We start from the raw sequence: 26,992 nt of genomic DNA, 5'->3' as shown, positions 1-26,992 counted from the left end.
CAGAAGAATACTGCAAAATAAACTAGTAAAAAAAAAGTCTTTGTAACACAAAACTAAAGGTTGAGAGTATCCAAAACAAAATATGCATTTCCTATGCCACTGCTGCCTATCAAGTTTGGTTAAGTTGTTTCTGGTAGCATCCACAAAGTGCTAGATGCTGCACAAACACAAAACATGATATGGTCCTTGTAAGGACTTCAAAGCACGTAATAATCCTTGAGCATCCCAATATTTCCAGGATGGAAGTGGTAATTATCCTGATAAATCACTCAATCTCCAAAAAACCCTACACTTGTCACTTCTAGAAGTGGAAAAAAAATCTAGTCTCTCTCCACACACTACATGCTGGATATGGCTTTCAAAATCTTGATCTGACAAAATCATGTTCAGCAAGCATAGTTCATAGCTCCTAGTTGAAATGAGGCAGAATTTGGTTAAGAAAACCATTCAAGACTAGGTCATTGCAGAACCTCAAACAATTTTCAAGGAGAATCGGTTAACATGTTAAAATTCTAGTGAAGACAAAGCAGCTATAGTTTTAACAGATTAGCTGGTCAAGGTAATCCCTACGGATCACAGCAAATAACGTAGATCTTGTCTGGATGCATATCTGTGTAGACTGTAAACTCTTGGAGCACAGACCTTTCTTCTTACACTATATAAAGCGCATAGTATATTTTGGACATAATAAAGGAATCTTTGCTAACTAGCTGCAGTTTGAAAAAGCATTAAATACCACATGTTCCTTAACCCATGATCATTAAAGAGTTGCATGTTTAGAGAACTGGGACTTGTCATAATCATTCATAGATTCCAAGGCCAAAAGGGAATATTGTGATCATCTGGTCTGACCTCCTGTATAACACAAGCTATAGAACTTTCCCCAAAATAATTCGCAGAGTAGATTATTTAGAAAAACATCCCGTATGGATTTTAAAAAGGTCATGATGGAGAATCCACCACAACCCTTGGTAAGTTGTTCCAATGGTTAATTATTCTCACTGCTAAAAATATTATGCATTAATTCCAGTCTGATTTTGTCTAGCTTCAACTTCCAGTCATTAGATAGTGTTGTACCTTTTTCTGCTATACTGAAGAGACAGTTATTAATTAGTTGTTCGCCATATAAGTAATTACAGATTGTAATCAAGTCACCCATAACCTTCTCATTGTTATGCTAAGTAGACTGAGCTCCTTGAGGCAGGTTTTCTAGTCCTTTAAATCATTCTTTTGGCTCTTCTCTGAACCCCCTCAATTTTATCAACATCTTCTTGAATTGTGGACACTAGAACTGGATACTATATTCCAGAAGTGGTTGCTCCAAAGCCAAATACAGAGGTAATATGACCTAACCATCCCTACTTAAGATTCTCCTGTTTATACATCCATGGACCATATTTAGGCATTTCTGGCATCACACTGGGAGCTTGTGTTCAGCTGCTTATCCACCATGTCCCCCAAAAGCAAGTGATCCATGCCCTGTGACCCAATCCCAGCCTCTGGCAAACAGAGGCTAGGGACACCATTCCTTCTCGTAATACAAGAACAAGGGGCCACCAAATGAAATTTATAGGTAGCAGGTTTAAAACTAACACAAGAAAGTATTTTTTCACACAACACATTGTCAACCTCTGGAACTCCTTGCTAGAGGGTGTTGTGAAGGCCAATACTATAACGGGATTCAAAAGAAAGCTAGACAAATTCATGGAAGATAGGCCCACCAATGGCTATTAGCCAGGATGGGCAGGAATGGTGTCCCTAGTCTCTGTTTGCCAGAAGCTGGGATTGGGTGACAAGGCATGGATCACTCGATGATAACCTCTCTGTTCATTCCCTTTGGGGCACGTGCCATTGGCCACTGTCACAGGACAGGATACTGGGCTTGATGGACCTTTGGTCTGACCCAGTATGACCGTTCTTATGTTCTTAAGTCTTTTTCAGTGTCACTGCTTCCCAGTATACACTCCCCCATTGTGTAAGTATGGCCTATGTTCTTTGTTTAGAACAAGATTTACACTTAGCCATATTAAAATGCACATCGTTTGCTTGCACCCAGCTTACCCAGCAACCCAGATTGCTCTGCGTCAGTGATCTGTCCTCTTCATTGTTTACCTTCCCCCTATTTTTGTGTCATCTGCAAACTTTTATCAGTGACTATTTTATGTTTTCTTCCAGGTCATTAACAGAAATGTTACATAGGGTAGGGCCAAGAACCAATTCCTGTGGGACCCAGATAGAAACACATTCTGACCAGGAACCCCTTGGTGCCAACTGGCAGAGAGTATACGGAGTCCATGGGGGTTTTTAGGGATCCCCAGGGTCTCTCATCTACATAATAGTTAGCCAAAGGAGGGCATGTAAGGTCTCTACTGAGAGCCCATAGCCTGCTGGTCATCATAATCACTTTGAGACGTATGTAAGGATATTATTTAAAAAGTTATGTATCTACACTGAAAACTGTGTTCTTAAGATACATAAGGTAAGACAAGCCACTAGAAGATGATAAACAGGAATTGTTCAGGCAAGGGGCGGTAGACATTTATCTCCCTGGCTGGTAACTGTAAGTCTATTTACATATAAGCCACCAGCTAATCAAGACAGCAAAGTTGACAAGAGATCACAAAAATCTACAGGAGGGAACACACAGGAGGAAGGTGTCCTGTTGAGGTCAAACATTAAAGAACTAGTCTGGTACAACAGGAGAATGCAAGGAGAAACACAGGATCCTTCTCTAGGGAGACAAGCTGAGAGTGTGACTTGTTTCATGAAAAAAGGATTAGGGCCCACTTGGCTGAAAAACACCACTGAACAATACTACAAGACATGACAGATTCCAGAGGAATTCCCCAGACTCCATTTTGTACAAATTGTTTGTACATTATTTATTACAGTAGTGTGTTGTTGGACCAAGAAAATGTCTGTTAAATTACAATACACCTCTACTTCGATATAACGCTGTCCTCGGGAGCCAAAAAATCTTACTGCGTTATAGATGAAACCGCGTTATATTGAATTTGATTTGATTTGCTGGAGCACACAGCCCCGCCCCTCCGGAGCCCTGCTTTACCGCGTTATATCCAAATCCGTGTTATATTGGGTGACGTTATAACGGGGTAGAGGTGTAGTTCAAAAAAAGGCTGGAAATTGTAATGGGTTTATTAAAAGAAATTTAAAATTAACTTGTAAAGCATGTATTAAAATTTAACATGAGAAATTTACAGCCAACCATTTGTTTATCTAAACGGAACTCATAAATATGTCATGTAACAGTTTTACCCTAGTTTTACTTAAACAATTGTATGTGTGTAATATTATATTTGCAAGAACTTGTTGCAAGAGCCAATACACACAGTTATGATCATTGTATGTCACTTTACAAATGAAATGAAATTAAAATAAAACAAACAGGAATGCAAGCAATTTTGCATCTATTATAGTGATCTTAATGCTTCAGATACTGGTGGTGACTGAGATGCTTATCTTAATACACTGAATTAAAGGAAAGCTTGAACGGTTGGAGAGAGCTGAAATGATTACATTCTTCTAGTGAGGCAGAATTGGGGAAGTAAGGTACTGTGCCAATGAAAAGAAACATAGGCTCAGTCTCAAAAACAGAGACTTGAGCCAACTTTGGACAAAGCCAAATACCCACTGAACTCACTAGTAGGTGATGGCTGGATATATAAATATAGTCAAACTATTAAGGAAGGGACTGATATATCAGAGAAATTCCCCAGACTCCATTTTGTATCCCTGGCTTCCATTTTAAATAAGCAAGAGTCACTCCACCATGAGAAGCTGCAGGTCACATAGCAATAAAAATACAGACGCTCCCCGAATTACACAAGTATTTCATTCCGGAACGCCTTGCGTAAGTCGAATTTTGCGTAAGTTAGCCACGTATACCTGATAATTAAGTAAAAAAAACAAAAAAGCTTATGGAACTATTTCCATTGAGTGCGGATTTGCGTAACCCAGGGAGCTTTGTGTAGAACTGGCAGGAAAACCAAAGAAGGGGAAAGGTCAGTAGAGCCTAATACTGAGGTAATCAAGGGTTGCAGACTAAAAACAGACCTGGCAGTTTGGAATGTGGGCAGTTGTCATGTGCAAGAATGATCTGACAGGAAGATATTAGCAGAAGTGTCTAGAAAGTTCTGACATGACAGTATAAAAAAGTCAGTGTGTCAGTGAGCAGCCGGAGGGTTGGGAGCTGCCAGTAAAGCAGCAGCATTAGCAGGGCAGGACCAGAGGGAGTCCTGCCCTGCCACTGGAATGCAGAGACACCGAATGGGGCACAGAGGAAGGAAAGCGAGACCTGAGGAGAAGACAGCAAAGTCAGCAGACAGACAGAGTAAGCCTGTCAGTTATAATCATAGCATAGTACAGTATAGTGTTAGTGTACATACGGGTTGCTTTGGTTAATAAAAGGTGTATGAATCTGTGGAAGGTGTAAAATGAATGTATATCTGTAAGATTTAAGGAACATTTAAGAGCTGCTGTCAGTATCCTGCGGAAGACTGGCCACTTGAAGCAGGACGCAGACACTTAGAATAGTCTCAAACTGTATGTTATTACAGTTTGGGGTGCTCTCTAACTTGCAAGGGATTTGTGTTTTATATTATTATTGTATTAGGGATTGTTATTTGCACCAATAAAAAGGTGCCTTGTTTTGGTCAAAATACTGTTTTAGGTTAATAGTTTATTTATCAGAAGGCTGTATCCATGTCCTCTGGGAAATTCCTTAGCCACCCTGGAGACTTTTACCTGAGGAAAACAGATTGAGGAGCACAGGTATGTGGTTTTAAGGGGAAAACCTTTTAGGAGATATTTAAATTCACCTCTCTTGAGGGAACCCTTGGTAAATCCAGGTGTAGGTAATAGGTTAACTATTCTGGAGGTACCCTAAATCTGTTCTCAGGGTAACAATGGTAACTAGTTAAGTAAGTTAGGTTCTAGAATGTGAGTTATGCTTTTATTTTACATGTAACCATTTGTTTCCAATATTTCTACTTGCGATCATTTCAATTTCTACTCTTCGTTAAATACACTTTTACTGGTTTTCATTATAGACATATTTAAATGCTGTGTGTTAAATGGAGCGATGATCCTGAGGTGAAATTTGTAAACTGGCACATGCTGCTCCTTTGGGGGCAGCAGGTCTGTGAATTCTGTGAATGTCCAGCAGTCTAAGGGCTGGTCATTCCAGGGGGATGCATAAAAGGCTTGAAAGTTGGAGCATGCTTATAGCTAACCTAGAGCGAGACAGCAGGGCCTGCCTGGGGAGTGCTTGGGTTGCCCATGGCCAGTGGAGTTGGGGAGCTGACTCCCAGCTGGCAGAGACAGCATGCTTCTGCACACTACGAGCAGGTGATAACGCGGTACCTCACAGCCTTGGAGAGCATCACACCCTCCTGTTCAATGACAATTAGCCCTTTATTGTTACATTTTGAGACCTATCGGTTAGCCAGCTTTAGACCCATTTAACGTGCGCCATGTTCATTTTATATTTTCCAAGGGTTTTTTGTTTTTTAAATAAAAATGTCCAAGCCACATGCCTTACAGAAGTCTAAGTATATTACACCAATACTGTTACTTCTACCAATCAAACTCGTAAACTTAGGTAAAAAAGCTATCAAGTTAGTTTGACAAGATTTACTTTCCATTAATCCATGTTGATTGGCATTATTTATATTAGTGCCCCTTAATTCTTTATTAATTAAGTGGTGTATTAGTCACTCCATTATCTTGCTCAGGATCGATGTCAGAGGGACAGGCCTATAATTAGCTGCGTCATCCTGTTTATCCTTTTTAATTACAGATGCTCCCTGGGTTATGCAAGACCCAACTTACGCAAATTCGACCTTACGCAAAAAGATCCATAAGGCATAAATAAAATTTGCAGGTTGTGGAAAATATTGCATAGCGTACGGAAACACAAAGTACTGTAGTGCGGAGGAATACAGCAGTAGCATCTCCTACAAGGAAAGGCTTTGCGCTCTCACAGCCTCTCAGTCTCGTGTCTTTTCAGTGATACTGTATTTCTGTTATTTCACCCTATTATTTCATTCAAATCATGTCTGGAAAGCAACCAAGTGATAGCAAGAGTGCAGGACCAGTTCGTAAGCGAAAGAAGATTGATTTAGAGCAGAAAATGAAAATATTGAAAAAGTATGAAGGCGGACAAAGCCTGTCATCAATTGCTCGTGAACTCGATCTGGCTACCTCAACAGTGAAAAGTATTTTGAATGATAGTGCACGCATAAAAGAGCATGTGAAAGCCTCTGCTCCTTTAAAATCAACAGTCATAACGAAGCAGCGTTCTGGTGCTATCTATGAAATGGAAACGTTATTAACAATGTGGATGGAAGATCAGATTCAAAAATGTGTGCCGCTTAGCCTAATGATTATTCAAGCAAAGGCTAAAAGTATTTTCGAAGGTGTAAAGGGGAAATACAGTGATCCTAACGCAAAGTTTATGGCTAGTCCTGGGTGGTTTAATAGATTTAAACAACGTGCAAATTTTCACAATATAAAAGTGAGCGATGAGGCTGCTAGTACTGATACAAAAGCAGCTGAAAAGTATCCCAAAGTGTTACGAAAACTTATAGAAGAATGTGGTTATACAGCACAGCAAATCTTTAATGTCGACGAAACTGGATTGTTTTGGAAAAAAATGCCAGAGAGAACATACATTTCAAAAGAGGAAAAGACAATGCCAGGGTTTAAGGCTGCGAAAGACAGGCTAACACTTTTGCTTGGGGGTAATGCAGCTGGAGATTGCAAATTGAAACCGTTGCTTGTTTATCATTCAGAAAATCCCCATGCGTTTAAAGGCATTAGCAAAGCTACCCTTCCAGTTCACTTTCGTTCAAATCGAAAGGCTTGGATCACAATGGCACTTTTCGAAGATTGGTTTATAAATTTGTTTATCCCTGAAGTAGAAAAATTCTGCAGAGAAAACGACATCCCATTCAAGATTATGCTTATCGTCGATAATGCTCCTGGACATCCTGCACATTTAGACGACTTTCACCCTAATGTAAAAGTCGTATTTCTACCTCCTAACACAACTTCGATCCTACAGCCCATGGATCAGGGGGTCATTGCTAATTTTAAAGCCTATTATCTACGAAGAACATTTGCACAGGCAGTAAAAGCAACTGACAGAGAGTCTGGCAAGACTTTACGTGATTTTTGGAAATCATATAACATTTACCAAGCCATCATAAATATTGCTAAGGCCTGGGCAGAGGTTACCCAAGTTTGTTTGAATGCCGTATGGAAGAAAGTGTGCCCACAGTTTGTACACAGCTTTAAAGTTTTTGAAAAAGATGAAACATATGAGGAGGTGGCAGATGAAATTGTGAAGCTTGCCGAGCAGCTTGGGCTGGAAATCGATGTTGGTGATGTGGATGAGCTTATCGAATCCCATGGAGCTGAATTATCAAATGAGGATCTTATAGAATTAGAAGCAGCAAAAGTAAAAGAACAGACTGAAGCTGAGGATGAAGCTGAAGCAGAAGAGCCACGACACTTCAATACCAAGGAGATAGCACTTGCATTTCATGAGATTCACTCTGCACTGGCAAGGTTTGAGAAGATGGACCCCAATTCCTCACGATTCTTGAAAGTGAACAGAGGCATTGACGAAACGCTGGCCTGTTACAGACTGATATATGAAGAGAAGAAAAAGGCCACCATTGAGTCATCTCTTGATAAGTTTGTAAGGAAAATTGAAAGGCCTGCAACGTCCACACCTCCACAGCCTTCCACCTCCAAAGCCCCCTCTGATGACCCCGATGATGTAATGTCTGTCTCCTCCTCTCCTTCCTCATCTACAGATTAAGCCCACTGTCATCCACCACCAAAATGCAGCCTTCAGCGTGCCAGGATAACAACAGGATTAAGGTAAATGCAATATTTTTGTTGTAATTGTTTGTTTTTTATGTTTGCACAACATTAAGTTTCAGACTTACATAAAATTCAGGTTACACAAGGCTTTCCGGAATGGAATGATTGCGTAAGTCGTGGCCCATCTGTACTGGCATAACATTAGCTTTCTTGCAATCTTCTGGAAATTCCCCCATGTTCCAAGACTTATTGAAAATCAAAATTAACAGTCCACTGAGCTCTACAGGAAGCTCTTTTAAAACTCTTGGATACAAGTTATCCGGACATGCTGATTTAAAAATGTCTAACTTTAGTAGACCATATTTAACATCCTTCTGAGAAAGTTAACATGTCTTCATCAGATCTACAAGCCAGAAGAATAATCAAAATCCAACAACCCTATACTTTTGTCTAGATCAGTGGTCCCAACCTTTTTCGTCTGGCAGCATTTTGGCAGCGACGCCTCTGCATGACACTGCTTGTCAACGGCATTTCAGCGGATGCTTGTCTGTTGGCCAGTACGCGGGCGCACTTAGATGCCCCAGCGCCCACGGGCACCACGTTGGAGACTCCTGGTCTAGATTCACGATGCTTTCAGACCCGTTGCTAGCCTCTGCAGAATGAGACTAACCCTAAAGTTTCTTAACATTTTACTTAATTTCTCTCAGAATGTTAATTCTGAATTTCTGGATCTGTAGCATGGAAGCTAACATTTATCCACCCATGCCCTTACACAAATGTCAATAATTTTTAATTCCCAAGTTTTCCATCACTCCAATACGGACTCTTCATCTAAAAAAAAAAAAAAAAGTCACATGAAATCGCTAGATGTTAATTTAGAAATGAATCCAATTCCCTATGAAGTTAATGAAACATATTATTACACTAACTTTAATGGGAGCTGGATCAAGCCTCTCAAGAATTTCTTCTTATTTTTATTATTATGATTATTATGACAAAGGAGCTTGCGTGCAGTGATAGGATACAGGGATAATTCACAAATTCAGAGCTCTGCAAACTGAGCAGGAGGTTCATCTATCAAAGTATGGATGTTTATTAGTGTGGGATTCACAACAACGAGTAGAGAGCGCTCATACAACTATGACTAAAGTTTAATCTTCTCTAAGGAGACGCTTCCAAATGTTTATGCCCCTTTAATGCATGGTATAATATTGTGTCCTGCTATCACTTCAGTGTATTTGAAATACAAATTATACTTAAGCTATATTGCCTAGAACAGGGGTTTCTCAGCCTTTTGTACTGGTGACCCCTTTCACACAGCAAGCCTCTGAGTGCGACCCCCCTTATACATTAAAAACCACTTGTTTATATATTTAACACTACTATAAATGCTGGAGACAAAGCGGGGTTTGAGATGGAGGCTGACAGCTCGCGATTCCTCATGTAATAACCTCACGATCCCCTGAGGGGTCCAGACCCTCAGTTTGAGAACCCCTGGCCTAGAACTTAGATAGATAAAACAAAAATAGTATTGAACTGTTTCTGCCCGATACAACAAGGTATCCTTGGCAGCTTCTTAACCATCCATTACAATCCAAAGCAATTTCTCTCTGTAGCAATATAAGAGCTTGTGAAAATATAATGGTCGATTATAGGCAAAACAAACCACAGAGTTATTGAACCTTGCAGGCCCTCTGAAGTATCTCTGTTAACATTTAATTGTGAGTTATTGTGTCACAATATCATAAAAGTGTGCTCAGTGTACAGATATATTGTTATTTAAATGACACTAAAAGAAGCCAGTTTCATACAAGAGAAGGCTACTTTTACAGAAATTGGAAGTTCCCATTTCAGATCTACAAGGCTATAAGAGATAGTTCATTTAGAGCAGTAGCTCTCAGTCTTTCCAGATTACTGTACCCCTTTCAAGAGTCTGATTTGTCTTGTGTATCCTCAAGTTTCACCTCACTTAAAAACTTATAAAATCGGACATAAAAATACACCAGGTGTCACAGCAGACTATTATTGAAAAACTGCTTACTTGCTCATTTTTATCTTATAATTATAAAATAAATCAATCGGAATATAAATATTGTACTTACATTTCAGTGTATAGTATACAGAGCAATCTAAACAAATCATTACCTATGAAATTTTAGTTTGTACAGACTTCGCTAGTGCTTTTTATATAGCCTATTGTAAAACTAGGCACATATCTAGATGAGTAGATGTACTTCCTGGAAGACCTCTGCATACCCCCAACGGTACACGTACCCCTGGTTGAGAACCACTGATTTAGAGAAAGGTAATACATTTTGTTCTTCCTATATTGTATTCCGCAGTTAATCACCAACCCTGAATCAGCAAACATATATGGTTATTTCCCTCTTGCAGGGGTATTTTGAGTCCAAATATAGGTTCTGGATAAAAAACATTTTACAAAATCCATTAATAGAAATATTTAACACAAACATTCTCTCACAATGTGTGCAACCCAAGAACCAACAGCATTGGGCTAGGGCAGGAGAACCAGAAAATAAAACCAATTCATCTATTTTAATTGTCCAAACTAACTAAATGAAAAGGAAAATCTGCATCAATGGAAGATCCTAAGTCTTCACTGCAAAAAGGTGTACTTTTAATATCAAGATAAAAACTACAGTTCCTTATCCCCACTAGGATTTTAGCCGTCTTGATATAAAAACATCTTTTTTTGCCACAAAGACATCGCTTTTGAAAATTCTTTCAATGCTAATGTTCTAAGGTGTTCTCAGCAACACAGGTAAAATATGCTGAACAAAGAAACAAAGCTAGGCAAAACATTAAAACACGGTAGATCTCATCTTGCAAGGTGCTGAATCCTAATGAGGTTCAAACACCTAATACAGTCCAGCCCTAAATCCTTGTCTGCCCTAGGAAAAGAGGTGTATTTAACATGTTAGGTAACACGTTAAAAAATGCTTTTTCCCAGTGTAGGTGGGGCCTTGAACACTAACCCACAGATAGAGCCTTCTTCCCATGGCAAGAGTAGTGCAAGAACACAGCATCACTATGACAGCAACCACCAAGCCCCACCTGCATCTAAAACCTTAACATTTTGCGTTAAATATGCATGTCAGAGTTTTACAAGTTCACAGTGACGTGCACATTAAATGAGTTACAGCCCCATTTTAGTGAATCAAGATGTGTGACTCTTCCATAAGCATTAACTTCCAAATGGGAACAACCAGACCTTGCCATTTCCACTAAATTGAGATAAATAAGGTGAATTCACATTTTTTATAGTGCCATTTTACTGCTTATGACTACGAATACCAGGCCTTGTCTACACACATGAATTATACCACTCCAGTTGAAGTGTTACAGCTCCCCAAAGTAGATGCAGTTATACCAGTATGAATATTCTCCTTTGGCAGCATGCGGCACCTTTAAACAAGCACAACGGGTCTACAGTAGGATCCGTACTGATCTATTTCAGAAGGAAAAAAAATCACACTCCTAGCCAAAATTGTTAAAACTGGTACAATAATTGTATGTAGCTCAGGCCCCAGGGCCACTGTTTATACTAGGCCTTCTTCCACCAAAATATCTTCCTGTCATTTCTCAAACATCAGGTCAGCTCCTGTGACAAAGTGGGACTGTTTTTAATGTTCTCTCTGAATACTGTGCAGGTGCCTCAGTTATGGCCGACCCTGTGTCGCCTGGCAACTAATGGCCGGGCCCTTCCCCCCTGCAAGGGGATGCTAAAGGTGTGGGAGAACAAAGAGATCAGGTGACCTCCTGATCTGGGAAAGAGACAAAGCCCAGAGAGGAGGGGCTGGAGGGGGGTTGGCAGTTTTGAAAGCTGGCTGGGAAATGGAGGGGGAGCCCAACCAGGCTCGGGCCTCCTGACAGGGCTGTGGCCTCCCTGGGGCCCCAGATGGACCTAACTAAAGGGGGTCCTGTTGTCTGTACCTGCAAGCCCTGTTTTGGACTGTGTTCCTGTCATCTAAATAAACCTCTGTTTTACTCGCTGGCTAAGAGTCACGTCTGACTGCAAAGTGGGGGTGCAGGACCCGGTGGCTTCCCCAGGACCCCGCCTGGGCGGACTCGCTGTGGGAAGCGCACGGAGGGGCATATGCTGAATGCTCCTAGGAGAGACCCAGGAGGTGAAGCTGAGTGAGCTTCTTGCCCTGAAGACAGTCTACTCCGAGGGAGTGGAGGCTCCCCAAAGTCCTGACTGGCTTTGTGGGGAGCAGTTCCAGAGCATCACCCAGGGACTCCATGACAACTCCCCATGGCAGAAGCAACAGTAGGAGCACTAGTGCAAAGCAGCCACCTGCATTTTAGCTACTACAATGAACAAGACTAGACAACATGTTGGTTAAAATGCAACAGCCGACAGCATCTTTTTTACAATAGCGTTCTCACTATTGCTTCCTCATATGGAGCTGTACCAGCACAGAATGATGGAAATGTTTTTCAGGGGAAGCCAGAGCAAAGATTGCAGTTATTCTAACTCGGACTAGCAGACACTATAATTATCAATGCTGCAAAACATTTTCCACTATAACTCTGTTTTCCCCTACTTACAACTTCATAAAAATATTCACTGAAGTTTTCTGTGCTTGGTCTCTGCCCAAAGGAAATTTGCTGAAAAGTGGCCAGAGTCCCTTCAGCAGTATGAGATATGGTAGAGACAAATTTCAGAGTAGCAGCCGTGTTAATATGTATCCGCAAAAAGAACAGGAGTACTTGTGGCACCTTAGAGACTAACAAAAATTTATTTGAGCATAAGCTTTCGTGGGTTACATTTGAGCTTATGCTCAAATAAATGTATTAGTTTCTAAGGGGCCACAAGTACTTCTGTTCTTTTTAGTAGAGACAAAAATCACTTTTCCCATTGTAATACCACCTTAAAATAATACATAAAAACTATAGCAAAATCATGTTCAATTTAAAACTTGGCAAAGATGTGGTTCTTGCTGAGAACGAGAGCCTCTACTTGGCTTGAAAAATATTTTTGATTTAACAAAAGTTGCTGGAAATTATTTTACTAAGGCCTGGACTACACTAGCGGAGGAGGGGGGTGCTTTTTAAAATGGACTTAGGTAACCAGCCTTATCTAACATGATTTCAAACACTATTTAGCATCCAGTGCAGACACAGCTTAAATCTTCACAATCATGTTAGCTAGTCCTGTCATAATCTAGAAAGTAGCCTAAAGTCCCGTTCTTGACAGGTAAAAAAGGTGTGTTTTTTAATCAAGTTAAGGTAACACAATTGAAAAGCTCCATTAAGATACAGTCTAAGTATGTTTGAAGCCATGTTAGCTGGCTGTGTTTTAGCCTAGCCTCTCCTCTGACCTAAAACGTGACAGGCTAATTCAGACCTCTTAGCCTGCATCGTAAGCCATGCCTGCACTAGAAAAGAGGTGTATTTTTTAAAATGTATTAAGAAACCCTACTGTAAATGTGGCAAGTTGTAGTTTTAATTCATGTTTGCTAGTCAAAATAAATATCAAGTTGTCAATAATAATGAAGTGTACTATAAATATAATTCTGATCTGTATTTAGGAACAAGCCAGATGATATATACATATCATAATGATGAAATACTTTCAGTTCCAAAAGTAACTAAGGAGGATGTTAATCAGCAGCTACTAAAATTAATATTTTTTATATCGGCATGTCTGGATAACTTACATCTAAGAGTTTTAAAAGAACTGGCCGAGGAGCTAGCTGGACTGTTAAATGTCGATTTTTTAAATATGTCTTGGAGCACTGAAGAAATTCCATCAGCCTGGAAGAAACCTAATGTGCCAATATTTAAGAAGGGTAAAACAGGACAACATAGTTGTGACATTGCACTCTATATGATTTTATAAAACTATGCTGATGAATGTAAACATAATGTAACTAAAATATGCTTCATGCAAAAGGTCTCTTGTAAGGTATAATTACAAAGCTTATAATCTACTGAGTGTGGTCATCCTATTTGCATAAATGTATCACTCTTGTATCTGAAACTAGAAATATGAAATATAACTCTGAGGGACTACTGTAATTATGCAAAGTGTGGGCCATTAATGGTGGTTTGGAATCTTGATGGCTCCCATTACCCAGGACAATTGACTATAGATGGCTCTGTTTCACGTACGTCTTCCTGTGTATACGTGGGTATTGGCAAGTGGATAATGAAGTCTTACAGTGACAAGTGATCATGACACCTGAACTGGAATCCATCTTTAACCTGGTACTTTTCCATTGAGAAGGAGGGGTGGGAACCCAGAGAGGGACAAAGGATTCCCGCCTTTTGCAAAAGATATATAAAAGTGGATGGAACAGAACAAAAGAGGTTGCAATCATGAGAAATCCCCTAGCTACCACCTGAGATGGAACAAGGACTGTACCAGGGCAAAGGATTGTGCCCAGACTAGGGAAGTGTTCAGTCTGTGACAGAAGCTTATTGAAACATCTCTGAGGGTGAGATGTTATCTGTATTCAATATCCTTACTCTATTAGGTTTAGAGTTGCATACATTTTATTTTGCTTGGTAATTCACTTTGTCCTGTCTGTTATTACTTGGAACCACTTAAATTCTACTTTTTATATTTAATAAAATCACTTTTTAGTTATTAATTAACCCAGAGTATGTATTAATACCTGAGGGGAGGGGAAAAACAGCTGTGCATAACTCTCTATCAGTGTTGTAGAGGGCGAACTTTATACAGGGTAAAACAGATTTATATGGGGTTTAGACCCCACTGGGAGTTGGGCATCTGAGTGTTAAAGACAGGAATACTTCTTAAGTTGCTTTCAGTTAAGTCTGCAGCTTTGGGGCACATGGTTCAGTGTGTCGGAGCAGACTGGCCTGTCTGGCTCAACAAGACGGTGCTGGAGTCCCAAGCTGGCAGGGAAAGCAGGGACAAAAGTAGTCTTGGCACATCAGGTGGCAGTTCCCAAAGGGTTTTCTGTGATACAACTCGTCACAATAGTAATTATAGGCCTGTCAGTCTGATATCCATCCAGGGCAAAATAATGAAATGACTGACCCATTATTTTTAGATTATCAATTTGAGGAATTGTCCCAGATTGAGGTGTCAATAAAGGAGGCTCTGGGGCAAACTGATAAATGAAACAGGAAGAAGTCACTAGGACCAGAGGGCATTCACCCAGTAGTTCTAATGAAAATCAAGTATGACACTGCAGAACTACTAATTGTGGTATGTAAACTATTTAACATTATGTACCAGAAGACTGGAGGATAGCTAATGTGACACCAACTTCAGAATTTCAGAAAGCCTTCGACAAGGTCTCTTATCAAAGGCTCTTAAGCCAAGTAAGCAGTCATGGAATAAGAGGGAAAGTGCTCTCATAGATCATAACTGATTAAAAGATAGGAAACAAAGGGTAGGAATAAATGGTCAGATTTCAGAATGTAGAAAAGTAAACAGCAGTGTCCCCCAAGGATCTGTACTGGGACCAGTGCTGTTCAACATATTCATAAATGATATGGAAAAAGGGGTAAACAGTGCAATGGCAAAGTTGCAGAAGATAAAAAATTACCCAAGAAAGTTAAATCCAAAGCTGATTGTGAAGAGTTACAAAAGGATGTCACAAAACTGAGTGACTGGGCAACAAAATGGCAGATGAAATTCAATGTTGATAAATGCAAAGTAATGCACATTGGAAAACATAATCCCAACTATACATAAAGAAGAATAGGTTCTAAATTAGCTATTAGAGATCTGTTACACAAGTGGGTGGATGAGGTTCTGTGGCTTGCAGTGTGCAGAAGGTCAGACTAGATGATTCTGATGGTCCCTCCTGACCTTAAAGTCCATGAGTCTATGAGAATTTGGAATAATGGTGGAGTGTTCTCTGAAAACATCAGCTCAGTGTGCCGTGGCCGTCAAAAAAGCTAACAATGTTAGGAACCATTAGGAAAGGGATAGATAAGACAATAAATATAATAATGCCACTATATAAATCCATGGCACGTCCACGCCTTGAATACTGAGTGCTGTTCTGGTCACCCCATCTCAAAAAAGACATTATAAATGGAAAAGATACAGAGAAGGGCAACAAAAATGATTAAGGGTATGGAACACCTTCCATATGAGGAGAGATTAAAAAGACTGGGACTGTTCAACTTAGAAAGAGACAATTTAGGAGGGACATGATAGAGGTCTATAAAATTACAAATGGTGTGGGGAAAGTGCATAAGGAAATGTTATTTTCTCTTTCACATAACACAAGAACCAGGGGTCACCCAATGAAATTATATAGACAGCAGATTTAAAACAAACAAAAGGAAGTACTTCTTCACACAAAGCACAGACAACCTTTGGAACTTGTTGCCAGAGGATTTTGTGAAGGCCAACACTATAACAGGGTTCAAAAAATAATTAGATAAGTTCCTGGAGGATAGGTCCATCAATGGCTATCAGGCAAGATAGTCAGGGATGCAACTGGTTTCCCCTAAGCCTCTGACACTGTTATTTTTCCATCAACTAGGCAAAAGTTCATACTAATTAAATAAATAGTTCTTTAAGCCGTCTAATCAGAGTCTTCCATTAAGTTTTTCAGTGGGAATTTCCATTAGACAGATGTTCTCCATGCCAACTATCACCGCCATAGGGATCAAGTAATACTGTGGTTTCACCTGCATCCTCTTTTAAACTGTTACACTGTAACACAGATTCATTAGTTGAGGAGGCTGACAAATTGCTTACTTTGGGACTCGACGACAGGCAATGGATCATTTGATAATTGCTCTGTAACGTTCATTCCCTCATATCAGTTCTCCAACTTTACTGCACTGCAACCCCTTTCTGACAACAAAAATTACTACATGACCCCAGAAGGGGGACCGAAGCCTGAGCCCACCTGAGCCCTGCCGCCCCAGCTGGTGGGGCCAAAGCCTGAGTCCCATCACCCCGGGTTGGGGGGCTAAAGCCCAAGGACTTCAGCTCCAGACAGGGGGCCTGTAACCTGATCCCCACTGCCAGGGCTGAAGCCCTCAGGCTTCAGCTTTGGCCCCTGGCTGGTGAGGCTGCGCCTTTGGCCCTGGGCTCCAGGAAGTCTAACACCAACCCTGGCGACCTCATTAAAACAGGGTCATGACCAACAGTTTGAGAACCACTGCAAGCATTTAGTATTGACTACTGTGGGAAGGCAGGATACTGGCCTGGATGAACCACTTGTCTGAGCCAGTATGGCCATTCTTATGACTGATACAGGACTCGATTAACAAAGAATTAAAGGAAGATAACATGATTAATTGTACTAGGGTCCTGAATGGATCAGTCCTTGGCCATATGTTATTTAATCTTTTATCAATGACCTGAAGAGATAACATCTCATTACCGATAGAGTTGCAGATGACACAAAGATTAGGGGAGCTGTAAATAACCAAGAGGACAGATCACTAACAGAGCTATCTGGATTACTTGGTAAGGTGGGCACATCAATCAGTGTGTGTTTCAATAAGGCCAAATGTAAGGTACACACAACACAGGCTTAGGAACTAAAGTCTAGAAACGCAGGCTATCTTTACAGAATGGGGGACTCTAACCTGGGAAACAGCAAAGAGGAAAATGACCTGGGAGTCATGGTGGATAATCTGCTGAACATAAGCTTTCAGTACAATTCTGTGCTTAAAAACGCTAATGCAATTCTTGGATGTATCAACAGAAGACTGACTTGGAGTAGGGAGGTTTTATTACCTCTATATTTGGCTATTAGAATCCTGCGTCCAGTTCTGGTTTCCACACGTCAAGAAAGATGATGATAAATTGCAGAGGTTTCAGAGAAGAGCCACAAGAATGATTGAAGGATTGGAGAATGCGTTACAGTGAGAGACTCAATGAGCTCAATCTATTTAGTTTAACAAAAAGAAGGTTAAAGCATGACTTTATCACAGTCTGTAACTACCCATTTGTAGTAAAGTGCTCCTCAATCTAGCAGACAAAGGTGTAACAAAATTCAATGTCTGAATGTTGAAACTAAGCACATTCTAACTAGAGATAAGGCACACACTTTTAACACACAGAGTAATTAACAACTGGAATAATTTACCAAAAGTCGTGGTGGATTCTCCAGTGCTAGAAATTTTAAAATCAAAGATTAGATGTTTTTCTAAAGGATATGTTCAACTTCAACCACAGCTCTTGGACAGGAAGCAAGATGTAATTTGAGGAAGTCCTACTGCTTGTCTCATGCCTGTCCCCCAGTTGCCCCTATGCATAGGAGCCAGAGTGGGTCCAGGCCGTTTCTTCCGAGAGCTGCGTGGAGCGGTCCCCAACCCTGCTCCCTGGCTGGAGCACCGGAGTTGGGCAAGCCCCAGGCCCCGACCCCAGTAGGAGCTCAAGGGTCGGATTAAACGGCTGCGCCGAATCCGGCCTACAGGCCATACTCTGAAAAGTGCCGTTCAGACCAGGGATGAGCAAATGTGTTATTACCCAACACCTCCTAATCTAGACAAGGTTCAAGGCATAGCCTAGGATTTTTCTAATTTGATTTTTAAAAAGCACCTGTTTTCCTAATCTAGAGATAACCTAGGAGATAAATGAACTCGCATTTCTGTGCAATAGGGCCTTGATCCTGCAAACCCTTGCTTATAGGTCTTGGCTACGCTCAGAAAATGCACTGTATTTGAAAACAAGTTAACACAATCTTAAATACGATTCTGCCCTTACTGTGGACAAGAGCAGGCAGCCCTGCTTAAACAGGTATTAGCTGGTCATGCTAACCATAAAGCCAGTGTCTATGGCTTTACACACAATGAAATTAGCTCAACTGAGTAGTTTAACTCCATTGAAAATCCCCCTTAGCCCTGGTCTACACTACAGAGTCAGGTAGACACAAGGAAGCTTACGGCAACCTAACTCTGTAAGCGTCTATGCTAAAATATTGCTCCTGCCAATGTAACTCGCCCACTATGCCGACTTAATTCCACCTCCACAAGAGGTGTAGTGCTTAGGTCAACATTGTTCGATCAATCCAGTGTCAGTACAGACACTGGCTGCTTACATCAACTGTTACTGGCTTTTAGAAGCCATCCCACAATGCCCAAAACTGACAGTTAAATCAATGTAAACGCTCCTGGTGAGGGGATACACTGCCAACACAAGGAGCATAATGTGGACATGCAAAAGTGATTTAATTATTGTGGTGGCTATATGTTGATATTACAAAATTATGTCAACCTAAGTTATGTCAACATACCCTCAATGGTGCAGCAGATACAGATTAATATCTTTAAGAATGTCTGAATTTAACTTCATAGAAAAACACCACATTACTTGGCATGGCCTATGGGACAATTTGTCGGAGTATGGGATTGTAGAATCAGGGCCCTACTGAATTCAAAGATTCAACAAACTTTTCCAGATTAATTCTGTTCTTCTCCCCGTCTTCCCTTTCTGCTTTCTTCTTTTTTTTTTTTAATGGAAATCAAATGTGTAAAACTATGTTACAACAACATTATGGTTGTAATTGTCACAATATTAAGTCAGGAAATGCAAGAGTTAAAGTGTTAACAACATTAACATTGCACAAATGTATTTTATAGTCCTGTTTCAGGTTTAGCGTGTAGGTTAATATTTTGCTCACCTGTATAAAATGTACAGAATGCACAATGCAACAAAAGTTAACGTTCCTGATGGAAAGTTCATGTTTACATTTCCTGGCCTTTTAATTGTGCAACCAACCTTAAACGTCTCATTAGTAAAAAATGTTTTGCATTTAAACGTAGTATATACTGCTGAAAGCAAGCAGGTTCCAGCAAGTTGTAGTAAGGTTCTGTTAATTCTGAAGAGACTCAACAATAGCTGCAAACAGGTGTTCCACTAACAAAAACATTTAAAGTTCCCACAGATACAGCTATGGAGCCAAATTTAGCTCCAGAATAAGCAGATGCAACTCCACTGATGTTGACAGAGTTGCACCTTCTTACATCAGGGTCAAAATTTAGCCCCCAATAACCTCTACCATCCCTTGATCATACCTTTATTATTGGTATTGCTAGCACCTTGAAACCCCAGTCAAGGATTAATGCCTCACTGGGCCAGGCACTGTACACATGTACTAGGATTTGAAGATGTTAAGCTAACGTGTGTTAAGAGCCTAGCGTGGTCAAGGTAGCATGCCTCTAATACATGTCAACCTGTTTGAGTTAAAGTCTCCGTTGCTGAGGGGACCCTAGGCTTCAGTTTAGCACTGTAAAAGTCAACTCTGCGTTGTCTACAATTGAATGGTAGAGCATGTCAAGTGAGTGCTTTCTAACACACGTTTAAAGCCTAGGCAAGACCAATCCCAAGTCATCTAAAACTTACTTTGTGTTGGGTTAGACAACAGTGCTTAAGGCCTGGTCTATGTTATTAAGGGTATCCCTACACGACAAGCACTATAGCGGCACAGTTGCAGTAATGCCGTTGTACCACTGTAGTGCAGACTGGAGGTAGCTCGGTCAATGGAAGAATTCTTCAGTCAATTTTGCAGTGTCTATACCAGGGCTTAGGTCAGCTTAAGTATGTCTCTCAGGAGTGTGAATTTTTCACCCCCAAGTGATGTAGCTAGATCAACCTAAGTTTTAAGTGTAGACCAGGCCTCTGTTTTGCTGGCATAGCTATGTCAGCTAGGAGAGTTTGGGGGGGAAAAAAAATCACATCACTAATCAACATAGCTATGCCAGTAAAATCCTCTATGTAGGCACTGCTTACACCAGCAAAAGAGTCTTTCACCAGTATAGCTAATGTGTTCAAGGAGGTGGCTCCTAGGTGTTACACTAATACAAATAATAAACAACAATAATAGAAAAACAACTCCTTTTGTCAGTGTAAGCTGCTTCTCCACTAGGCCTAAAGGCTTTGTCAGTATAGCTATGCTGGCAAAGCTTTTGGAGCAAAGACTGCCCTAAATGTACAGTAGCTTGCCAACACTGGCAAGTATTAGATGGAAAAAGGTTAATATAAACACAGCCTAGGGTCTCCATGCAGACAGAAGCTTTCCCTAACCCTAACCTCAGACAAAGACCAACACCTACAAAATCTCCACCAAGCATTCTCAAAACTACAATACCCGCACGAGGAAATAAGGAAACAGATCAACAAAGCCAGACGTGTATCCAGAAGCTTCCTACTGCAAGACAAACCCAAGAAAGAAACCAACAGGACTCCACTGGCCATCACATACAGTCCCCAGCTAAAACCTCTCCAATGCATCATCAGGGATCTACAACCCATCCTGGACAATGATCCCACACTTTCACAGGCCTTGGGTGGCAGGCCAGTCCTTGCCCACAGGCAACCTGCCAACCTGAAACATATTCTCACCAGCAACTGCACACTGCACCATAGTAACTCTAGCTCAGGAACCAATCCATGCAACAAACCTCGATGCCGACTCTGCCCACATATCTACACCAGCGACACCTTCACAGGACCTAACCAGATCAGCTAAACCATCACCGGTTCATTCACCTGCACCTCCACCAATGTAATATATGCTATCATATGCCAGCAATGCCCCTCTGCTATGTACATCGGCCAAACTGGAAAGTCGCTACGGAAAAGGAAAATGGACACAAATCAGATATTAGGAATGGCAATATACAAAAACCTGTAAGAGAACACTTCAACCTTCCTGGCCACACTATAGCAGACCTTAAGGTGGCCATCCTGCAGCAAAAAAGCTTCAGGACCAGACTTCAAAGAGAAACTGCTGAGCTTCAGTTCATCTGCAAATTTGACACCATCAGCTCAGGATTAAACAAAGACTGTGAATGGCTTGCCAATTACAAAACCAGTTTCTCCTCCCTTGGTTTTCACACCTCAACTGCTAGAACAGGGCCTCATCCTCCCTGATTGAACTACCTCATTATCTCTAGCTTGCCTGCCCCTGGAAATTCCCACTAAATGCATCTGACGAAGTGGGTATTCACCCACGAAAGCTCATGCTCCAAAACGTCTGTTAGTCTATAAGGTGCCAAAGGATTCTTTGCTGCTTTCCCAATATAAACTGCAGCATTTAAACTGTAATTAATTGAATTGAAGTGGCAGTTACATTTCCTAACCTTTCTGGTTGCTAAAATACTCCTAAATGTAACTCAATGCAAAGAGTTTGATAAGGCATACAACAACTCTGTGGAGTGAATTCTCCGCCACATTGGGTCAGACCAGTAATCCATCTAGTCGAGTATCCTGTCTTCTGGCAGTGGCCGCTGCCAGGTGCTTCAGAAGGAATGAACAGAACAGGGCAATTTATCAGTCCACCCCCTGTTGTCCAGTCCCAGCTTCTGGCAGTCAGAGATTGAGACACCCAGAGCATAAAGTTATGTCCCTGACCATCCTGCCTAATAGTCACTGATGGATTTATCCTCCATGAATTTAATTAATTCTTTTTTTCACCCAGTCTTCACAACACCCCCGATAAATTCCACAGGTTGGCAGTGCTCTGCGTGAACACTTTCATGATTATATAGACCTCTAGCATAACCTCCCTTAGGGCAGATCTACACTACTGCTTAAGTCGATTTAACTTATGTTGCTCAGGGAAGTGAAAAACCCCATCCCTGCCCCTGCCACGAGTGATGTGACTTTTGCGCTGTCCGGTTCACATTGGCTCTATGTCAACAGAAAATGCTCTCCAGCCGACACAGCTTACACTTCTCACCAAGGTGAAGTAACTATGACAATGGGAGATCACTCTCCCGTTGGCATAGCACATCTTCACGAGACACGCTACAACAGCACAGCTGCACCAATGCAGCGCTGTAATGTAGACTTGCCCTCAGTTGGATCTTTTCTAAGCTGAACTGTCCCAGTCTTTTTAATCTCTCCTCACATGAAAGCTGTTCCATGCTCCTAATAATTTGTTGCCTCCTCTGTTATCTATCCCTTTTCTCATGGTTCTTAACATTCTGTTTTGATGCCGCTGCACATTGAGCGGATGTTTTCAGAGAACAATCCACAATGACTCCAAGATCTCTTTCTTCAATGGGTAAGAGCTAATTTAGATCCCATTATTCTGTATGTATAGTTGGGATTATTTTCCAATGTGAATCACTTTGCATTTATTAACACTGAATTTCATCTACCATTTTCTAGCCTAGTCACCCAGTTCTGAGAGATCCCTTTGTAACTGTTCACAGTCAGGTTTGGATTTAACTATCTTGGGTAATTTTGTATCCTCCACAAACTTTGCCATTTCACTGTTTACCTCTTTTTCCAGATCATTTAAGAATATGTTGAATCGCACCTGTTCCAACTCAGGTCCTGGGCTTCACTGCTATTTACCTCTCTCCACTGTGAAAACTGACCTTTTATTCCTTATTTTTTAATCAGTTACTGATCCATGAGAGGACCTTCCCTCTTATCCCATAACTGCTTACTTGGCTTAAGAGCCTTTGGTGAGAAAACTTTGTCAAAGGCTTTCTGAAGGTCCAAGTATACTATATCTACTGAGTCATCCTGGTCCACATGTTTGCTGACACCTTTGAATAATTCTAATAGATTGGTGAAGCATGATTTTACTTTATAAAAGCCATGTTGTCTCTTCCCCAACATATTGTGTGCATATATGTGTCTGATAGGATGAAACTAGTAAAGAGCAGAACTATTTGCTTGGTACTGAACTTGGGCTTACTGGCCTGTAATTTCCAGGATCACCCAGAAATCTTTTTAAAATTCAGCATTACATTAGCTATCCGCCAGTCATCGGAGATAAATCTGCCAGTTTATCTCAATGGTGTCTTAACTCTAAAGTCTTAATAGGACAATTTAAAATATAGTTAACCATGATTAATTATTTGAACTGGTCAAGTTAGCAAAAACATCTCATCTGTGAACTAATTCAGCATGTCAGGTTTCATTTGAAAGGTATAAGTTTTGGAGATATAAATACAGTGCACTCCTTTTATACGAATCCTGGATGATTTGATTCTTATAAGCAGTTTATTCTTACAAGTGGAGTATTTTATGTTCTTATTTGTCTCACTGGTTTTGATCACTATATGCGGTTGATTCTTATTTCATCAATTCTTATAAATGGAATGCACTTTATCATAATTTTATCAAGTATTAGATTTGTTAGAACTGAAAGATTGTAAAAACTCACTCTACTTTTTGTTCTTTCAGGTTGAACAATAAAAATCCAGGAAGTCAGTTTTGGAGGGGTGTGGGCTGGCCAATTTTCCTTTTAGCTTCTAGAGTGCTGCTATATTGAAATAACACTCTTACACAATGTTTGTATCCCAATCACTTGTTTCCAGTAGAATAATTATTGTTTAAAAATCACGAAAACATTTCTATTGTTTTAGGACTCCTGAGGACTCTGTTTTGGCAAAATTGAGAGCCAGGTTGGTGGTACTGTATTCTGAAACGTGGAGAGTGGGGTAAGGAGCAGCATTAAAAAAAAAGTTACCTTGCTCCTGCTTAGTTTGGTTTTTAGATATCGGTTTAATAGGGTTGCCAGTTTAAAAGATTTGGCTGTGTGGTTCATGTCTTTTTTTAAGTAAATGGGATGGCAAAGAATGAGGCCGTATTTTTAAGTGAAAGGACAAAATAGCAAGGGCCTACCTTTCTTGCTTCTGTTTGGCTGAAGCATTTTAATTATGCTTAAGGAACTGGGAATTATGCTGAGGGAATTGGGTTTATTTAGTCTGCAGAAGAGAAGAGTGAGGGCAGATTTGACAGCAGCCTTCAACTCCCTGAAGAGGGGTTCCAAAGAGGATGGAGCTAGGCTGCTTTCAGTGGTGGCAGATGATAGAACAAGGAGCATTGTTCTCAAGTTGCAGTGGGGGAGGTCTAGGTTGGATATTAGGCCACGGCTACACTGGCGCTTTACAGCGCTGCAACTTACGCGCTCAGGGGTGTGAAAAAACACCCCGAGCGCTGCATGATACAGCGCTGTAAAGCCTCAGTGTAATCAGTGCCGCAGCGCTGGGAGCGCAGCTCCCAGCGCTGCAAGCTACACCCGTAAGGGATGTGGTTTACATGCAGCCCCAGCGCTGGCGCTCCAACCACACTCACACTTCAAAGCGCTGCCATGGCAGCGCTTTGAAATGTCAAGTGTAGCCATACCCTTAGGAAAAACTATTTCACGAGGAGGGTGGTGAAGCACTGGAATGGGTTACCTAGGGAGGTGGTGGAATCTCCATCTTTAGAGGTTTTTAAGGCCCGGCTTGACAAAGCCCTAGCTGGGTGATTTAGTTGGGGTTGGTCCTGCTTTCAGCAGGGGGTTGGACTAAATGACCTCCTGAGGTCTCTTCCAACCCTAATCTTCTATTTTTCTATGCTTTTCAGCATTTGCAAACAGCATCTATCTACTCCGGGTTGACATTTACACAGAAAGTCCCAATAATTTGATGCACAGCTGGAGAAACCATTCTACATTGCCTCTGCAAGCTCTACGTTCTGAGGCAATGAGCCTAAATACACTGGGACCAGAGCACAAGAGGACTATTGTATTCCTACTTCCACAGATCCAATGGCTCAAAAGGCTCCTGTGCGGGAAGCGAAGGAGCAGTGGTTGCTCTTCCAGCTACAAGTTTTTAATGGGGGAGCTACACTCAACAGTATTGCCCTGGCTGAGAGAAAATTCTCTTCTTCTCAAGCTCGCTCCTCACTCAACTTGCTCTAGTAACACAATGAAAGGGCTTCATATTAAGGATCGTTCCAGCCAAGTATAACCATGCCAGGAGACCCAGTTAGAACAGGGGGTCAATACGTTGGACCAGAACATTAAGAGTCCCTGCCTTGAAGGGGACACTGGTAAGGTCCCATCTGCACTACAAATGAAATGGTGTTACATTTGTCAGGCAAACCTGGTTGCATTTGCAGTACTAAAACTCCCTTAATGTAAAATTTAACATTGCAGTAATGCAGATTTTGAGAGTAGTTGGTACAAGATAAGGGCCAGAACTTTATTTCTATCATAATTTCTCCACTCATGAAGACTTCTAACTTTGCCCTTAGTTACAAGCAATGAAAAACATCCAAGTGTGTGTCTGGTAAAGAAATACTTGCTGCATATGGTAACGACACCAGCTCTATATAGATGAGTGCATGTTGTTGCAATATCCATTATAGTTCCCTCTGGATAAACAGCATGCTAAATATAAAAATCAGAATTATACCTCTACCCTGATATAACGCTGTCCTCAGGAGCCAAAAAATCTTACCATGGTATAGGTAAAACTGTGTTATATCGAACTTGCTTTGATCCACCGGAGAGTGCAGCCCCGCCCCCTGGAGCGCTGCTTTACCGCGTTATATCCAAATTTGTGTTATATAGGGTCACGTTATACTGGGGCAGCTGTGTATCTATACATTTCTAAAGTAGCTGCTTTATTCTAAAGAGCCCTGATGCACAAAAGTAGCCCCACTTCCAACATGTTGAAACTAAAATGTATGACTGCTTCATGGAGATACTCTCTCATTTTACGTGAACAGTAACTACAACATATACAAACAAATGCTATTAGGATTAGGAGATCAACTGGAGAAGTATGTCTCCTTTCTGAGTTCAAAGATCCTAGCCCCTTCCCCAAAATTACTGCTCTGACTGATCATCAACTGGGTTTAAATCTGAAGTAAAAATTGCCATTTCTGAAACTCAAGCTGGTGGCAGCCATCTTGCTGAGAGCTGATTGACACGGAAGCATTATAGAAGATGGTTAAACCTATATTAAGAGAATGAAAGCTAGGTACAGATCAAACGGAAACAAGCAAGTGGCTTAACATTTGGAACAGTAACATGTTTAGTCTTGTCTTTATACAAAGTAGACTGTTAAATAAAACTACCACTACCAATCCGCAGTTCAGGCGTTTTAAATTACAAGGGTGCTCTCTGATTCAGGATATACAACTAACAAGGTGCGGAGATACAAACATATTTAGTAATATGTTTTAAAATAGTATTGGACAGTTATTACAACAAGCAAATCTGGCTGTTATTGTATTAGGAAGTTCTCAGATACCAGGGTGATGAGAGCCATACAAGTACTTAGGCATACAGAAATGAAAGTTACACGGGGGTAAGTTCTGAAGCATAGGCTCTAGTTACCTGGTCTAATGTAACATGTGCGTGTGTATATAACTTGGTTTCCAAACATCATGGTAATTAGACAGCGGGGGTAAGAAATAAATCCAGTATTT

The 26,992-nt window shown here is 40.8% G+C and overlaps 2 protein-coding genes across 10 annotated transcripts in view; one reads left to right on the top strand and one right to left on the bottom strand.

Moving 5' to 3' along the window:
- The window catches only part of CBX5 (chromobox 5), a 56,535-nt gene that overhangs the window by 24,516 nt on the left and 5,027 nt on the right, over nt 1-26,992 (bottom strand). The gene's annotated exons all lie outside the window — the stretch shown is intronic.
- Nucleotides 4,022-26,042, top strand: LOC115647700 (tigger transposable element-derived protein 1-like). Of its 7 annotated transcripts, none has more exons than XM_030554410.1 (5): nt 4,022-4,351; nt 5,819-7,908; nt 14,898-15,055; nt 24,154-24,192; nt 25,139-26,042. In XM_030554410.1, the coding sequence occupies exon 2, from the start codon at nt 6,074-6,076 to the stop codon at nt 7,844-7,846; it is 1,773 nt and encodes a 590-aa protein (XP_030410270.1). In that variant the 5' UTR covers nt 4,022-4,351; nt 5,819-6,073; the 3' UTR covers nt 7,847-7,908; nt 14,898-15,055; nt 24,154-24,192; nt 25,139-26,042. The 7 variants fall into 7 exon arrangements, with proteins under 7 accessions (XP_030410270.1, XP_030410267.1, XP_030410268.1 ...); XM_030554407.1 differs by having other exon boundaries at nt 24,154-24,228; XM_030554408.1 differs by lacking the exon at nt 14,898-15,055.

The sequence above is a fragment of the Gopherus evgoodei genome, chromosome 3 (assembly GCF_007399415.2).
Source record: "Gopherus evgoodei ecotype Sinaloan lineage chromosome 3, rGopEvg1_v1.p, whole genome shotgun sequence".
Lineage (NCBI taxonomy): Eukaryota > Metazoa > Chordata > Testudines > Testudinidae > Gopherus > Gopherus evgoodei.
The sequence above is the reverse complement of the archived record's forward strand: the minus strand, read 5'-3'. Positions and strand labels throughout refer to the sequence as shown.